The sequence below is a fragment of the Coptis chinensis genome, chromosome 4 (genome assembly GCF_015680905.1).
Source record: "Coptis chinensis isolate HL-2020 chromosome 4, ASM1568090v1, whole genome shotgun sequence".
NCBI classification, from domain to species: Eukaryota; Viridiplantae; Streptophyta; class Magnoliopsida; order Ranunculales; family Ranunculaceae; genus Coptis; species Coptis chinensis.
In genome coordinates, this window is record NC_141459.1 from 5,737,572 (window position 1) to 5,755,336 (window position 17,765).

The 17,765-nt window shown below is 34.5% G+C and overlaps 1 protein-coding gene across 1 annotated transcript; it reads left to right on the forward strand.

Annotated features, from left to right (window-relative positions):
* The first annotated feature begins 4,761 nt into the window (after window positions 1-4,761).
* On the forward strand, window positions 4,762-10,330 carry LOC147501436 (BEL1-like homeodomain protein 2). Its single transcript, XM_086606494.1, is given in 6 exon segments — window positions 4,762-4,901; window positions 5,042-6,402; window positions 7,122-7,507; window positions 8,006-8,066; window positions 9,462-9,691; window positions 9,693-10,330. Coding segments are annotated over 5 exon segments (2,427 nt in total). The 5' UTR covers window positions 4,762-4,901; window positions 5,042-5,091; the 3' UTR covers window positions 10,132-10,330.
* Window positions 10,331-17,765: the final 7,435 nt, after the last annotated feature.

Here is a 17,765-nt window from a genome sequence, read left to right on the forward strand (position 1 = left end):
AATGCCCAGCTTAACTGATTAGCCACCATATAATCTCGAAGTAGCATGTTTGCAATCAATTTTTTGCAAATATACTGATCTTAGAGAAGTCAGTTACCTTGATCATTTTATTATACTTATATAATCCATGGATTTCATATATACTTGTAGAATCTGTGTAAGTATGTAAACAGTTGCATTTCACAAAATTTAGTATGATAAAAGATTATATAAAAAGAATGCTCGATTATTCAAAAAATAAAATTAAAAATAAATCTTTAATATATAGAAAAACGAGAGGTGATGTAGGGGTATTTTGATCATTTCACTTTTTTATTATTTTTTTAATTTTTGAGAGATAAAATAATAATTTAATATTTATAAACTTTAAAAAAAAAATTATATAAATTCTACGTGGGTACCACGTGTACAGTAGCTAGTAAATAAATAACTAGTGTACCGTCACAAAAGAAAGAATGAGAGCAGCTTTAAAAACAAAATTGAACGAAAGGACGAAAGGAAAGTAGGAAACTACACGTTTTAACCTGAATATTAATCCAATATAGCCGTCATTCAACTACTCGAAATAAGTGGTGTTTGAGTTTGTGGCTCATTATGGGTATATCGACCTTAATTACTCTTTTTTCAGGTCTCGCTCTTCATCTAGAACGTGAACAAAGAAAAGATACTGGTACGGTGGTGATAGAAAAAAAAAGTGTAGCCGACTTTGTCACGTGAGGGGTAGATGAGATGTTAAAGAAATGATTAGCTCCAAGCTTTATGAATTAATTGTCTTATTCATTCGTGTGAGAAAGAGGTGAGACTCACGTGATTTCACCCATAAAAGGCAAAGGATGTAGGAGAGGGTTGGCTTGTCAACTATCAATCTGGTTTGCAGTTAAGAAATTTTTACTGTTGCAATGATTAGTATAACTGTCTGTATAACCTGCAAATATTGTATGAAATATAATAAAATGATTAATACAGCTTAACTTAGAAATTTTAAATAGAAACCAAAGGCAGTTCCGTTTTGGTAATACACGTATAATGTACTTGGAGTCTTGGACACAAAAACGTGAAGGCTTAGACCAAGCAAAGAACAAGAAAAAGATACTGATTTTTGGTGTTTTTTTCTTGCTGCATCTTATTTTCCCTTCGATTGATATGCTTAATTATGTGAAGTGGTAATCGGAATGTGATTGTGAATAATACACCCTAATATACAGGGAAACAAATTTTTTTTTGAGCAATTAAAAAAAGAGAAAATAAAAATAAGCAACATTGAACTCTTTGAAGCTACACAAAAAAGATGTGTCACCAAACGAACCTCTTCTTTCCCAACACCAAACAGTTACATATGCCTTTCGACTTCACACGTGCCTAACTTCCCTTATACCACGTGTTTAACCTCATTCACAAGTAGGAGGTTGCATATACTTTATTTATTTTGTTTGATGCTCCACCTTCCTCTCACTTTTCTCTTTTTCTTGGTTCTTTTCCTATTGTCGTCAACTTTCTTATCCTACATTCGTTCAATCTAATTATTGAACGAGTAATTTCTTAAAATAACTAATGTTTTTCATTATCAAATTTCTAAATTGACCTCCGTTTGGCCCTATTTTCGGTATGTTCTCAGAGACTTTGACTCCAGCCCAACACATTTTCAAAACCAACCCAACATCTTTTCAGATTTGGCTTTACACCTTTCCAGATCCAACCCAACATGTTTCTAGACTTGGGTCAGATCCAAATGGTTACAGGTGCATCTGACACAAATTTAATTAAACATGCACATATTTTGCTCTGGCAAATGAAATTCTTAATCAAAATAAATGCAGTTCTGGTCAATAGAGATATCAGATAAGTAAAAAACAATATATCAGTCAACAGATAAACATGAACCAAATATTCCGAGATTCAGTAGTTAGTGGAATTCGGATCTTTCCCGTAAGAGAGCTCGCTCTCACTCTAAAACTACGCTAGCAACAATGCTGAGACTTGATTCCATTCTGAAATTGGGTATGTAGGCAACCATCAGAGGTTTAGTCTCATCTTCTCGATCAATCCATCCATGCCACTATTTACAATTCTAATTGTATTTAAGATTTTCTAGTTCAAACAACCTCAACAGTAGACTTGCGCGCTCAGTTTTAGTGATTCATTCAAACAAAGTACTTAAGTACATTGTGTTTTGTAACATTTTAAATACTTTGGATAATTGGGCTCTAGGACACGGATCTAAACATTATTTGGCTAAGAAACTACATTTTAATTGAAGTATATAGTGAGGACTAAGGTTGACCACTAGTCGTCACAACTTATTTTTCTGCATGAAACTGCTAATTCCACTGATATCACATATCCAATCCATTACATAATATTTCACACGATTATAACTGATAATTCTTTGAATATACAGTACTATTTAGGGTAAATCTGCCTAAAACAGAATAATGACTGATTTGGGAAATGGCCAATCTGGGATCGGTGAGACTGAACTCCGGGGAGCTGCCTATATACCCTTTCAGTGTGGGATCAAGTCTCAAACAAGATGAGAAGTTTGCTCACTCTTGCTAGCGTAGTTCTTGTAGGATTTTCCCTATGTTTTTATAGGGAACTTAGACCGTTTAAAGGAGTCCTAATCAAATTAGGATGTTTCCTGTACGATCTCAATCTTGCTTCAACAGCGAGATTGTGTTTATCTGTTTGGAATATGCCAATATAATTTAGCATTGGACTTGTTTCCTAACTCATCAAGGTCGGCTCCTTGTGCAATTAGGAAGTCTAAGATCGTGCTTCAAGCTGTTCCAAGCGAAGACATCCATTATGTATGGACCTTGTTTACATATCAATACCGATGGTGCTTCACGAGGCAATCCAGGAAACACTGGCGTTGGAGCCACATATCGAAACTGTAATGGAGATTTCCCACTTGTCTACCATAGGCATATAGGCGTTTCTACTAGCTACTGGGCAGAATGTCTAGCGATTGTAGAAGGACTCGAGGTGGCTATTGAGAAAGGATGGATGGATGTATGGATTGAAAGTGACTCAGAAGCTGCAGTTAAAGCATATGGCACTTTGGCACTACCGTGGAAACTCTCCAACAGATGGACGTACATCCTCGATAATATGACCTTGATACGAACCTCAAGTGGCACCGGAGCATGAGTTGAGCATCCGCCAACTTCTTTTAAATGTTAGGGGGTATGATTTAAGAAACGGAGTCAATCACCCTCTAATCGAGATGGAATGGAGAACTCTCAACCTAAGAGTACTTAACCAAGAAGAAAATAAATATGACTACGTACAATAGTTTGTGTTGCTGTGATTCTCTTTGGAAAATTAGAGTAATAATCATAGTTCGGAATTGCCAAAATTCTGAGAACTCCAAAATTTGGAATTTCAGACATAATTTCAAAATATTCCAAGTAAATTCCAAAATTTGAATTTTTCAACTCTTAGATTATTATTTTGACTTTTTCAAAAATTGAAATTCCATTTGAAATCACGAACTATTATATAGTTACTTAATCTATATGTTTTTTGGAAAGAAAATGTGTTAATATCTCTTATTCTTTTTTTTTTCTCATAAATCATGTGTTAATTTCAAAGTTTGGGATTTTCAAAATGGAAATTCCGAACAAAATTTCAATAAATGCAAAGTATTTTCGGTTTAATTTCGGAATTAATAAATTTCAGGCCGTTTTTCAAAAGGCTTCCTCTATGGGCACCTTCCATTTCGTGTTGGGCAGACCAAAAAAAAAAAAAAAAAATACAAGTTTAATTTGTCATTAACCTAAAAAATATGTTTTGTGGTGGGCGGCAAATACATCAAGTTAATCTGTTGACAACCTTTTATAGCCCTTCTCCCCCACATTTAAAACTCAAAGTTAGGGTTTACATAAACAAGATTAATAAGAATGATTATAATCAAACATTTGTAAATTTCAAATAATATTTAGTTTTAAATCTAAACTTGTTATTTTCCATTTTATTTTGTGCAATTGTGAATCAACAACTAGTTTAGAGTTTAGGGTTAACAAATTTCCTACCAAAGTCTCATATGAATTGTTCTCAATAGCTATCTTAATTTCAAATTTTATTCAAAATTTCTACAAATGTTTAAAATTTTGTGCAAATATCAATGCAAAATTTGGTGATAATTTGGTGAATGCGGATAGAGAGTGGTCGAAAAGAGAAAAAAGACACGAAAAGAGAAGAAAGACACGAAGGTTGAAACTGGTTAGTTTCTCGGTTCTTGGTGAATTTAGGGGGTGTTACGGGAATTTGTGTAGTGCCCAACTAAAGTACAGACTCCAAATTGGGCCCGGGTCTACCCAACACAATTTGGAAGGTGTTAATAGTAGGACCATTTTAAAATAACGGAAATATTTGTTTGGAATTGGCGAGCACTAGTGGTTAATCTGCCATTAAAACTCATGTGGTGGATATTCTTGTCAATTGACATTAATATTTGAAGTTAATCAGTTATTTTCTAAATTTACGAACTTGTTTTTATAAACAAATGAAATGAAAAATTGAAGTACACTAAGGGGAAAAAAAAAAGGCAAGTGGAGAGGTGTACTGGTGTAGTAGTAGAGAAAGAATAGCGACCTTTTCTCTTCTATCACTCTCTTAGGTTTGTTCAGTGTGAGGGAGAGATCAGTTTTCATCATCATCCTTATTTTTTATATTGTTCTCTTTTCAAGAAGGCGATCGTAGAACACACTTCCAGAGAGCAACAAAGAGAAAGAAAGGGAGAGAAAGTGAAAGAAAGATTGTTACACACACTGAGAAACAGTACTGAGTGTGAGAGAGATAGAAGAATAATTCAAGAAGCTTTCAATCCCATATAGCTAGAAAACGATGTGTAATAGCTAGCTTTACACACCCTTTGCTCAGACTCTTCAGTTCTAGAGGTAATTATAAACATAGTACTATATAACTTCAGTACCATCTATCTTCATATCTCGATTATTCTCTATTGAATTCTCTTCACGAGGCACTTCTATTTTTCTTCTACGGTTCCTTCTAACTCATATATTGCTATGATGAACAGCAAAACAAGGAGTTTCAAAAGAAAGAGATGGAGATGTTTAAGTTATTATTATGAGAGCAGCAACACATGTACCACCACCAAGTTTGAAGAATAACAACTTTTTGGCCAATACCCAAGGGACTAATACAGTGCAATCTATGTCCAAAGGTTTTCCCCAAGGTATTAATATTAGTTTCTCAAATGGCTTAGAAGATCAGCATCACCAACAACAATCCCACATAGCTCAACAAAGTAGAAGAGAGAAATTAAGAGTACAAGGCTTCGAAACACCGCCGCCTTCTTTAGACGTAGAACCCGGTGGGATGCCGGTGTATGAAACTGGTGGGATGTGGTCTGAAATGTTCAATTTTCCATCTGGTACCGCCTCGACATCCAACGAGTTATTGGACAATCAGATCTCGGCTAATTACCGGTTACAGCGCGAGGCGGCGACACCAGTTGGAGCGGTGGCAGGTGAGTGGTACGGAAGTAGACAAGGTATTGTGGGCGGGATCGGATCAATGGGTCCATTATTGGGAGATTCAAAACAACACAACAACAATAGTGATAGCCGTGACAGTATAGCTCAGAATCATCAGATTTCAAGTTTAAATGCGGACAGTGCTGCTGCCATGCAGCTTTTTCTTATGAATCCACAACCAAGATCACCTTCTCCTTCCCCTCAACAAACTTCTACTTCATCTCCTCTTCATTTCTTACCTCATCCAAATCAACACACTTTTCATTCATCCGGAGCAGGTTTTGGTACTAGTCCAATTCCTCCGGCTCATTTTCAATGGATGTCGAGTAGTGCCACAGGAGGCGATAACACTGCTAGTCAACTTAATAAAATTGGAGCTGCTATAGAAAACCAAGGCTTATCGTTAACACTTTCGACGTCCTTACAAAACTTAGAAGCAGCGAAAGCCGAAGAGTTTAGAATGGGAGAAGATGGAGTGTTTTATTACGATCAAGGAATAAGTGCGAATTCTTCGACTGCGTTCCATTTGAAAAATATGGGGAGTACTAGTGGAAGTACTCATAATCAAGGACTGCATTTGCAAGGAGTAGTAGCTCAGAATCAGCATTTTGGAATGAGATCATCAATGGGGATAGTGAATTTATTGAGAAATTCTAAGTATGTAAAAGCTGCACAAGAATTGTTGGAAGAGTTTTGTAGTGTTGGAAGAGCTCATTTGAAGAATAATAGACTTGCGCGAAATAATTCAAGTGTTAATCCTAATCAAGCTAGTAGTAGTATTGGTGGTGGTGGTAATGGTTCTTCTTCAACGTCTACAACCAAAGATCTACCTCCATTGTCTGCTGCCGATAGGATTGATTATCAAAGGAAGAAAACTAAGCTGTTGTCCATGCTTGATGAGGCATGTACTCTTTCTCTCTACCTTCTTTCCAAAGCCCACTCTTCTCTTTTGTTTATAACCAATCTCTCTATCCATTTTCATGGCTTTCTGTCAATTGCCTATTGTCTACTTCATTAAGGTTCCTAAACCACTGGAAAATAACATAATTTTTGGTTATTTTTTAAAGTTTTTCAACTAAAATATAGATTAAAGCCGGCCATTATTGAAGCCAAATAATGTCTATACAAAACCAAGCAGTATTGATTCATTATAATTTAAGATATGGTGTTTCGATACTGTCTGTGATTTTATAATAATGTGTCCTAAGGTTGCTTGCTATTCAAACAGATTCAATTACACTTACTAGTCACACTGTTGAACAAGTTATTGATTCTTCTCTTAAGTTGACTTATAGATATTTTGTCTCTTCTTCTTAATTTTCTTGATTATATATTACAATAACAAATCTATGGGCAAACCGGCAAAGATAGAAAAATATTGGATATCCTTTTTCCTCGGAACAATCATTCTCACTGTTTTAAGCTTTCTTTGACGCATTCATTGATCCTATGTTCTGTATTATTCACAAGAGTGCCTATTTACAAAGCCCAACATTGCTTCTGATATCCATTTTTCCAAATTTGAAATTAATTATGTGGCCACATTATTACCAATAATCGCTCCAATCATTTTTTTTTCCTCCAGTTAATTAATTGTAACTGTTGTTTACTATCTTGTAGGTGGATAGAAGATATAACCACTACTGTGAACAAATGCAAGTCGTAGTGAACTCATTTGATTCAGTGATGGGCTTTGGCGCGGCGATCCCTTACACGGCTCTAGCTCAAAAGGCGATGTCAAGGCATTTTCGATGTTTAAAGGATGCCATTACAGCACAACTGAAGCATACTTGTGAACTTCTTGGAGATAAAGATAGTGCAGGGGGTTCAGGTGTTACTAAAGGAGAAACACCAAGACTTAAATTGCTTGAACAAAGTTTAAGGCAACAGAGAGTATTTCATCAAATGGGAATGATGGAACAAGAAGCTTGGAGACCTCAAAGAGGCTTACCTGAACGTTCTGTCAACATTTTAAGAGCTTGGCTCTTTGAACATTTTCTTCATCCGTAAGTCCATTATTATCTTTGCCTCTTTTATTGTTTAGTGTTAATTGATAAAACAGTACTGCACTGTGCTTGCAACTTTGTAAGTACTTTCTTTCTTTACTATTAACCTTTTCAGAAAAGCAACGGCTGAAATAGTAGTGCATCATTGAATTGTATAGAGTTAGTTATCAAGAAAAAACAGGAAAAACCCAAAGCCCAATTTTTAATATTAAGTGATCAAATGTTAGATATGTAACTATGTAAGGTATGTATAGCTAGTATAGGGGATATTAAAAGGGGAGATCAGAATTCAGAAGGTACAGTTGTCTTATATACAGTTGTTGCTGGACTGCTGCTGTTGTTTCATTGTTTCTTCGATTTTCACGCCTATGTAGTGAAAAAAATGAGAAACGTTCCATCTCATCTAAATGGTACACAAAGCTTTAAGGTCTCTTTATTGTAACTTTGTAAGTGAAGGACCTGATGTCATTTTCTTGTCTTTCTTTTTTAATTTCTCAGGTATCCAAGTGATGCAGATAAGCATTTGTTAGCAAGACAGACTGGTTTATCAAGAAATCAGGTTCACTATCTTACTGTTTATATAATTTTCCTTAAAACATATACAAAATTGTGAAAGTTGAAAAAGAAAAGAGAAAAGAAGCCCTAAGAGATCGAAGAATAAAAACAAAGGTGGGTTTCAGTTAGCTAGGGAACTAGGCATTGCATAGTCTTGGCTTTACATTTCTGTTTGTGATTTCTACTTTTTGTTGGGAAAAATATCAGAAGGTTTTGTTTCTTTTCCTTTGCTTCTTCCATGTGTTGTTAATTTATGAAAGTTGTTTCTGATGAAAAATACTGCATATCGATCAGCTTTGAATCTCTTTTGTGTTTTTTTAACTCATATGGCAGTAGGATCTAGTGTAGTTGGCTGTCCTTGCTATTGTAGATTGTCTTGTAGATTTCTTCTTATATCTTTTGGTCTGCAACTATGCATTGCATGCTACTATGTGGAGTTTTACGCCTAGTTCACTATTTCATAGCTTGGTTAGGGGGAATATTATGGACACAAAAGAACAGCTAGTACTGATATTAATTAGTTTTAACTTTTAACTTTTTTTTTCTTCCGATAATACTCTTTTAATCAATAATAGTATACAATGTTAAAGTTGTGCTAAAAAGCTATCTCAATATTTTTTTTAACAAAATAATAGTTCTATAGTCCTGATATTGCCACAATTTTTTGTGGCTGTTAACAGCTTCAGCATTTTATGTTTATTACTGTGATGATGACACTCACAATTCTTCTATTACATACTACAACGTATTTGATCTGAACAAGTAATGAGTAATGACTAATTGTTTGATCATGATATTAGAATACTTGGGAGTTGGGCCTTAGTATATCTTGATAGTTGTACCATAATATTATGGTAACGTCTCGTTAACCTAATTTAGACCACAATTCATCGATAAATATTTGTTTTGGTTCGTAGTAATAGTCTAGAAATCAAAGTTTCTATTTATTTGATTTGTAAGTCGACCTTTTTTGTATATACCTGAAGTTAAATTACATAATTATTATTTGCGGTTACCATATGGAGTGAGCTTGTGGCCCGACTTCAAATTGACGATCAACCTTTTATAATGTTCCTATGATTTTATCTGTTACTCAAAGAATAAAGGCCGCTAGTTCATTCCTCCATGCAATATATGTATGGTCTAAATTTTAAATCATATAAAAGAGCCTTCAATTTTTTCATACTTTGTTTTGAATGTACATATTGAATACACCTGGTAATATAGGCCGTAGTCTGACTTGACTTTTAAGCATTAAAAAACAAAGAAATATGGCAGTCATAACATACGAAACTGTATAAAGTCAATCAAACCTATTAATAAGACAGTTTTTCGATCCCAATGCCAATCTCTTTCACCTCTTTATTAATCACTGTTTTTTATTACATCAATTTTTCAGGTTTCAAATTGGTTCATTAACGCCAGGGTTCGGTTGTGGAAACCTATGGTTGAAGAGATGTACCAACAAGAAGCCAAAGAAGAGGAAGATGCGGATGTTGATGAAAGAGAATCCAACCAACATCAGGACCAACTCAACAACAGCAATATTGCACAAACACCAACGCCTACAACAACATCACAACCAGTAACAACAGCAGCAGCGACAATACCAATACCAACAGCAACAGCAAACATCAGCAGCAACAACTACAACAGCAGCAGGCAAAAGATCCCAAATCAATGACTCAGATAATGACCCTTCACTTAATAATGCCACCAATACTGAATGCTTCTCGGAAAACCAAGCAACACAAGCCACTCCCTCCATCTCCACCACCACGTCCCATGATACTATTATGGCCACCACATCAACATCTCACCATGACGTGTCACCTTTCGCGGCGCTTCATTCAGATGTGGTTCATTTTGGGGTCGACGACCCGTCGTGCCATATGGGAAGTATTATTGGTGCAGATTATAGGACCACCAGCGCCAATGCCGATATGGCATCTACACTCGTAAGGTTCGGGACCACCATGGGTGATGTATCGCTCACATTGGGACTTCGACACGCTGGAAATCTGCCTGAGAAAAGTCATTTTTCAGTCAGAGATTTTGGAGGTTGCTGAAATTAAATTTTATTTACAGGCAAAATAAACTCGCAAACAATAAAAATGAAAACTGCATTTTGTTCTATGCTTAGGGGAAAATATATGTTGAATGATAAATGTAGCGCGCAGTGTAGTACACTAGCACCACGTTAGCTAGTTATTTTGAGATCAACGATAAATGTATAGCAGTTAGAAAGAAATTTTATGTTTTACGGCAGTACTGTTTTGTCATTTTGCCTATTTCCTTTTATTTGTAATTTAAGATTTTGTGCTCTTAGAATTAGCATTACTAACATTTAAGAGAACCGTCTATTGAAGAAAACAATGTATGTCATTTAATGTGAATGTTATTGATGAATGATATATATGGTCTGCAATTCTATCTATAAGATCATGATTGATTATTTAAGACTAGAACGAAGTAGTTGATAAAAATGGGGGAGAATCACATGGGAGAGAGTTGAGACCACGCACAGATGCTGTGGCTTTGAATTGAAAAGTTCAATTACCTCGGTACATTCACTGGCTTTGGTTCCAAAGCAAACTCAGGGTATAGATGGGGATTGGGGAGAGTGATATATAGCGTAGGCAAAATTCAAGATGATGGACAATTTCTAGCTAGCGCATGCATGAAGGTCATCCCAATCAAACTAAAAATGATGAAGTATGGATATTATATTTAATCCAGCATTTTCGGATTTTTCAATGCAAAAATAACTTAGCATAGTTCTATGCAGTTAAAAAGGATAAATGGTGGCGAAAGAGATAAAATGGAAAGAGCGGAAGGCTAATAATATTTTAGGTTCGTTTTTTTGGTTTATCTCAAGAACTAGATTGTAGGTCATACGTACCGGTTCTTTTGAAAATATTTAGATTATTTTTAGAAAATTGGGACTACCATTTTAATTGGTAACCCGTTTTAATTTTCTAACAAATTGTTTTAAATAAAATTTTAATTAAGTTTAAAAAACCCGTTTGTTCAATTGGGAGAGAGATTCTGTTTTAATAGGAGAATGATTTTTGTTTTAATTAGATACGCTAGATTTTTTTTCTTAATTTTCAATAAATGAGGAATTCCCATTTTAATAGGAGAAGGATTTCCGCTTTAATTAGAAGTGTTATAATTTATTTTAATAGGAGAAAAATTCCCGTTATAATAGGAGAGGATTCCCGTTGTAAAAAAGAATTTTCAAGACTAGCTTGTAGGCCCGTGCATACGCATCGGCTCTTTTGAAAACATGTAGATTTTTTTTAGAAAATTGGGACTACCATTTTAGTCGTTAATCCGTTTTAATTTTCTAACAAATTATTTTTAATGAAGTTTTAATTAAGTTTTAACCCATTTTTTCAATTGGGAGAGACATTCTGTTTTAATAGGAGAAAGATTCCCGCTTTAATTAAAAGTGCTAGAATTTGTTTTAATAGGAGAATAATTCCCATTATAATATGAGAGAAATTCCCATTGTAAAAAAGGATTTTCGTTTTCAAATAGGAGAGAAATTTATGTTTCAATAGGAGATGACGTAGAATTTTAATAGAGCTCGAAAAATACCCTTTGTAGGAGCTTTAATATTAAGATATAGATATAGATAGTTCATGATTTCGAATAGAATCTCAAAAAATATTTCAGTTTTCAGAGAAATCGAAATAACAATAATAAATTCAAAACATGTAAATTCTGAAATTTAGTTGAAATATGTCAAAATTCCAGCCATTCCAAAAGCGTTAAGAATGATCTCAAGTGTTATTTCAAAGGTAAAATGTAGAGGAGATATTTTGATTACTCGTTGGACACGAAAGTATTCACCATTTTGCTAGAATGACAAGGTTGTAATATTTTGCTAGATGATCTCGACATAAATAGATACCATCATTCAAAAAAACTTGTGATTTTGATTGTCCTAAATATATATTGCTCATGATTTCAAATATCGGATTCCATCGAATATTTAGGTTTTCGAAAAGCTGGAACGGACTGGAATTGAAATATTTAAATAGATATTCTAAATGGAGAGATTTCGATTGATCCATCAGTTTTAAATTTCTTTGTGAATATCCACTTATATCCCAAAGTCTTGGAACTTGGTGGTAAATCCATCAATTCCCATGTATGATTTTGCATTATGGATTTAATCTCGCTATTTATTGTTTCTTTCCAATAAATAGTTTCTGAAGATGACATTGCCTTCTTGAACGTTTGAGGATTATTTTTCAACAAGTATGTTAGAAAATCAAGTCCAAAAGGCGTTGATATTCTTGACCTTTTGCTACGTCTAGGGTCCTCTTCAATTTCGCTTTGTGTAGGATGGTTACTAGTTGTAGCATCTAAAGTTTTTTGTTGAACTTGGCTCTATACACATGTTATATGGAAACATATTTTCAAAGAATGAAGCATTCCTTGACTCAATAATCGTATTAACATATATATCTTGAATATCTTATTTATGAACTAGAAAACGATATGCACTACTATTGTTTGCATATCCAATGAATACACAATCAATAGTATTGGGTCGTATCTTCACCTTATTAGGTTTAGGGACTTTCACTTTAGCAAGACACCCCTACACTTTTAAGAATTTGTAGGAAGTCTTATGACATTTCCATAATTCGTATGATGTTTTTAAGCGTCCTTCTTGTTAGGAATCTTGTTGAGAATATAATTAGCGGAAAGCAAAGCTTCCCCCCACAAATTCTGGGGTAAACCAGAACTTAACAACATAGCATTCATCATCTCTTTTAGAGTTCGGTTTTTGTGTTCCACAATACCGTTTGATTGAGGTAAATAAGGAGCCGTAGTTTGATGAATGATTCCATATTCAGAACAGAAACCTTCAAAAGGTGATTCATATTCACCTCCTCTATCACTCCTTATAACCTTAATCTTTTTGCTTAGTTGATTTTCAACTTCATTTTTATAGTGTTTGAATACTTCAATTGCCTCATCTTTACTTCTCAACAAGTAAACATAACTATATCTAGTGTTATCGTCAATAAAAGTAATGAAATATTTTTTACCACCTCTAGTTTGCACGTATTTAAGATAACATATATCTGTGTGTATTAAGTTTAGAGGTTCAATACTTCTTTCAATGGAATGAAATGATGATCTGGTCAACTTGGATTCTACACAAGTTTCACATTTATGGTGTGGGTCTATTTTTATCTTTGGTATATAGTCCAAATTAATTAATATACGCAAAGTATCATAATTAACATGTTCTAATCTACCATGCCATACATGTGAAGAATTAATCAAGTAAACAGATCGAAGATTCAACTTTATTGGCGCTCTTTGGCACAATAGTAAAACAAGACATCCTAAAGAGCCCATCCTGAAGATAGCCCTTACCCACGAATACATCATTCTTAGTTAGTACAAATTTATCAGAAACAAAGGCTAACTTAAAGCCATTCTTGCTCAACAACGACCCAGAAACCAAGTTCTTGCGAATGTCAGACACATAGAGCACCTCATTCAGAGTTAGTTCCTTCCCAGAAGTCAACCTTATCACCACCTTTCCTTTGCCTTCAACCTTGGACGTAGAAGAGTTTCCCATAAACAGTTGTTATTCCTTTTCCACAACATAATAAGTGGTGAACATCGACTTATTAGAGCATATATGGTGAGTAGCACCAGTATCCACCCACCATTCCCTTTCATTTCCAATCATGAGACATTCAGAAACTACAGCAGCTAGGTTCATGTCATTAACATTGTCAGAAAGCGTGTCCATTGTGATCATATTTGCTTCAGTCTTTTGTTTCTTGTACTTCTTTAGCTTGCGACATTCACTTGCCTTATGTCTAGCCTTCCCATAGTTGTAGCACTTGCCCTTGAACTTAGTAGGTGTACTACTCTCTTCTCCTTGAGCTTTGTCTTGGCGCTTCCTCTTTCCTTTAGCATTTGATCCTTCCACAACATTGACCTTTGCCACCATGGGATCCTTGCCCTTCTTCTTAGATAGACGGTTATCTTCCTCTATCCTTAGACGGACAATCAATTCTTTAAGATTTATATCTTTGCGTTTATGCTTAAGATAGTTCTTAAAATTCCTTCCAAGATGGTGGTAATTTCTTAATCGTAGCAGCCTGATAACCATAAAAACAATTAAACACTAATATTAATGTTCACAACACTAATACGTAATATTACAATTTTTATGTTATCAATTATATTTCCTTACTCTCTCAAATATATTCATGCAATATAGATAAGAGTACGGATTCGTTCCACTCTTAACTCTCAAAACTTAAACAAATTCAATTGAACAAACACAAAGAACAATGATGAGAATAATGATTTGAATAAGAAATTAACTTATTATGATGATACTACGGTTTTATACTAAATTAATTAACAATATAATGATGTGAATTTTCTATACTACCATTCCCAACACAAGAACAATAAGAACAATGATTCAAAATGAATTTAAATTGAATTTAAAACAAATAAATATAACTAAGAATTGAATCAATAATCTAAATTGAAATGAAGAACTAATACTTTATTCTAAAAACTAAATATGATTCTAAACTAACTAATTGAATGTAAAACTAGATCTAGTTTTTATTATCTCTAATGGCTACCTTCTAACCTAACTAACCATGACTTAAGAGTTAAGCCTTGTCTTTTGTAAAGGAGGAGACCAAATCCATATTTTCGTGCATGGGTTGAGGAGTCATATTTTGGGACGGAAAATCGAGCCCAAAGCCCAATTTCTTTAGTCCACAGAGCCCGTTTCAGCTGACTTTGACTTCAGCAAACTTTTTGTCTATTTCTGCTCCTCTGATTGGGTCAAGGCTTAAACCATTGGAAAGCTCTTTCCGAGCCGGTCATTTTGATATAAGGTAGGCCCAATTCCGAGGCCTGAGTCTAAAGATATGGTCTTCGGAAGTTCTGCTGACTTGTGTACTATTTCTGCCCGCGTTGACTTTTCAGCTTTTGACCGGGCTTTACAAAGGCTTTGTCTCCTTGAATCTTGGCCTTTAATCACAAAAATTCTTAGCAACCAACCCTTGCTCATTTATCTCGCCAAAGTGGCACATTTCTGCACATAATTGACTTCAATGCCTGAAATACATAAAAATACGTAATCAGCATTAACTCTTATTTATTACTCATATAATTAGTCTAAAAGTATGATTGTTAAGGGTTAAAACTATAGTTTTGGGCTCTTATCACAGCCACTTAGAAAGATTTCTCCTAGGGTCATTCCTTCAGCAATGACATCATGGAGGATTACTTAAAGTTCTTGAACTTGGCTTATGACAGTCTTACTATCCATCATTTTGAAATCAAGAAATCTACCAACTATGAATTTCTTCATGCTAGCATCTTCACTCTTGTATTTCTTGTCCAATGAATCTCAAAATTCCTTAGTAGTCTTGAACACACTATACACATTGTATAATGAGTTAGCCAATCCGCTAATGACATAATTTCTACACAAGAAATCAGCATGAAACCAAGCATCCTTGGCCCAAACCTTTTCCTCGTCGGTTTCATCAGGGCTTACATCAGGAGCCTTATCCCACAGAAACCTTGCCAAGTTAAGGGCGGTTAGACAGAAGAGCATCTGCTATTGGCAGCGCTTGAAATTAGTTCCATTAACTTTTCAGGTTTCTCCCCATGAGGAACAGAATAGGGAATAGCAGTATGAACAATAACAACAGGAGTAACTGGTGGTGTTGCCATATTTTGAAATACAACTATACTTTGTTATTCCTTTAAACCAAAATAGAAACAAATTCTGTTCGGTAAAGAAGAAGAAGGAATATAAATCTGTCTTAAGTTGTTAGGAATATACAACTTAATTGTACTTACTCTTTACCAATTACCAAACTATACAAACCTTTTGTCTTGTAAGTGTCTTGTACTTCTTAGTTAAATCCGAGCCTAGCATAGATACACTATGTCCTTAAGACAGATTTTCCCTCTCACGGTGCTTGAAGGTTGATGAGAAACTGTCTCCCAAGATAGAACAAATTTCTTTCTATAGAAAGCTAGCCTTTCAATTCTATAGAATCAGCGAACACAACATAATATTTGACTAAGAACAGAGGGAGAAGAGAAATATCATAACTCTATATGATCTGGTGTGTATTTCTTTGCAAATTCATCTACTATTTATAGGTGAGTGGTGCCTCTTTGAAACAACATAGTAACTTTTGGGAAAAAGTAAGCAACTTTTTGAAAAGTCACATGTTTCGAAAGGACACACCATTTTTAGGATAAATCAATGTTTTGAACCAGTGCTCTATTTTGAAATGTCACACATTTTTGGCATAAATGCACTATTTCGAATTAGTGCACATTTCGAAAGGTCGCCCTTTTCGGCATAATGCACTGTTTCGAACCAATGCACCATTTCGAAAAGATTTTTCTCACTTTACGTATTGTTTCAAGAGAAACCCATTTAATCTCAAGTGAGATAACTTGGGAGACAAATTACTCATTCATATCTCAATAAATTTGTGCAAATCCATTTTTCTAACACTTTGAATAGTCAGTATTGAAGAGTTGATTATAATTTTTCATCCATAAAACTCTTTATATAGATAACTCTATCAAATAATCTTAGAAACCTACTGAAATACTAAGAAAGTCTCATTCTAAGACTACTTGAACTCACAAACTAGACTTTTAGACACTTCTAAATTAGGCTTAAAGAATAAAAACGAAAATAACGTGTTTTTAGTAAATTTGGATTTACTAAAAACAATTAAACAATAAATATAGGCTCTATGTTCTACATAATGAGAGGGCTTGGGCCTAGTTGGTCTATATGATAAGCAAGGTTTATGCATAGACATAATTTTCAAAAGAGGCTGGTTCCTTTATAATCGGGTACAGAGATTGATCTCTTGACCGCGAATACATACATCTCGTATCTCAGACACACACAGATATCGAGGCACACACACATCTCGGATTCGGATTAACGGCGAGATAACACGGTTACAGAGATTGATCTCTGTACCCGGTTGTAAAGATCTGGAGCCCTTTCAAAATTACATACCAAAATACTAAATTTGCTTACGGGCAAAAAACTCGAAATTTTATGACTTTTCAAGTAGATTCTGGTAATTAAAGGCTCTGTCGGTATGAAATTATTAACTATATATTTTTTTCCTGGATTCCCGATCATTTGGATTTGCATGAAAGTTTCAATAATTTCAAATGAAATGGTTGTGGACACTGGACAATCCCTTTATTTCTCTTTCATCAGGTTAAATCTCATAATAATAGAGCTTGACTTCTCTTCTGATACTTAAAAAAATGGTTTAACTTCAACGAAATCCAAATTAATGTATGGATCAACTATCAAGTATTGCGGGAAAGCTACAGCTGCAAAAGAATCCAAAAAATGTATATATAGATTGTTCGAGTGCACTTGGCCTTCATTAAAGCTAAACTGGTAGTCTCTAATATTTTGTTGCTCATTCACTTCCAACGTCTAAATCCTTGTCTCCATCGAATTATTTTCATTTTGACTAATTAACCTTTGACCTTTCGGGCCAAGTTAAATCCCAAAACCACAAATGTACTCCTAACTCCAAACCATCTTGGTCATACGATTATGTATTGAGGACCTATTCTTTTTTTTTCGGTAATTAATAAGTTACACTTTAAACCATTTAAACAA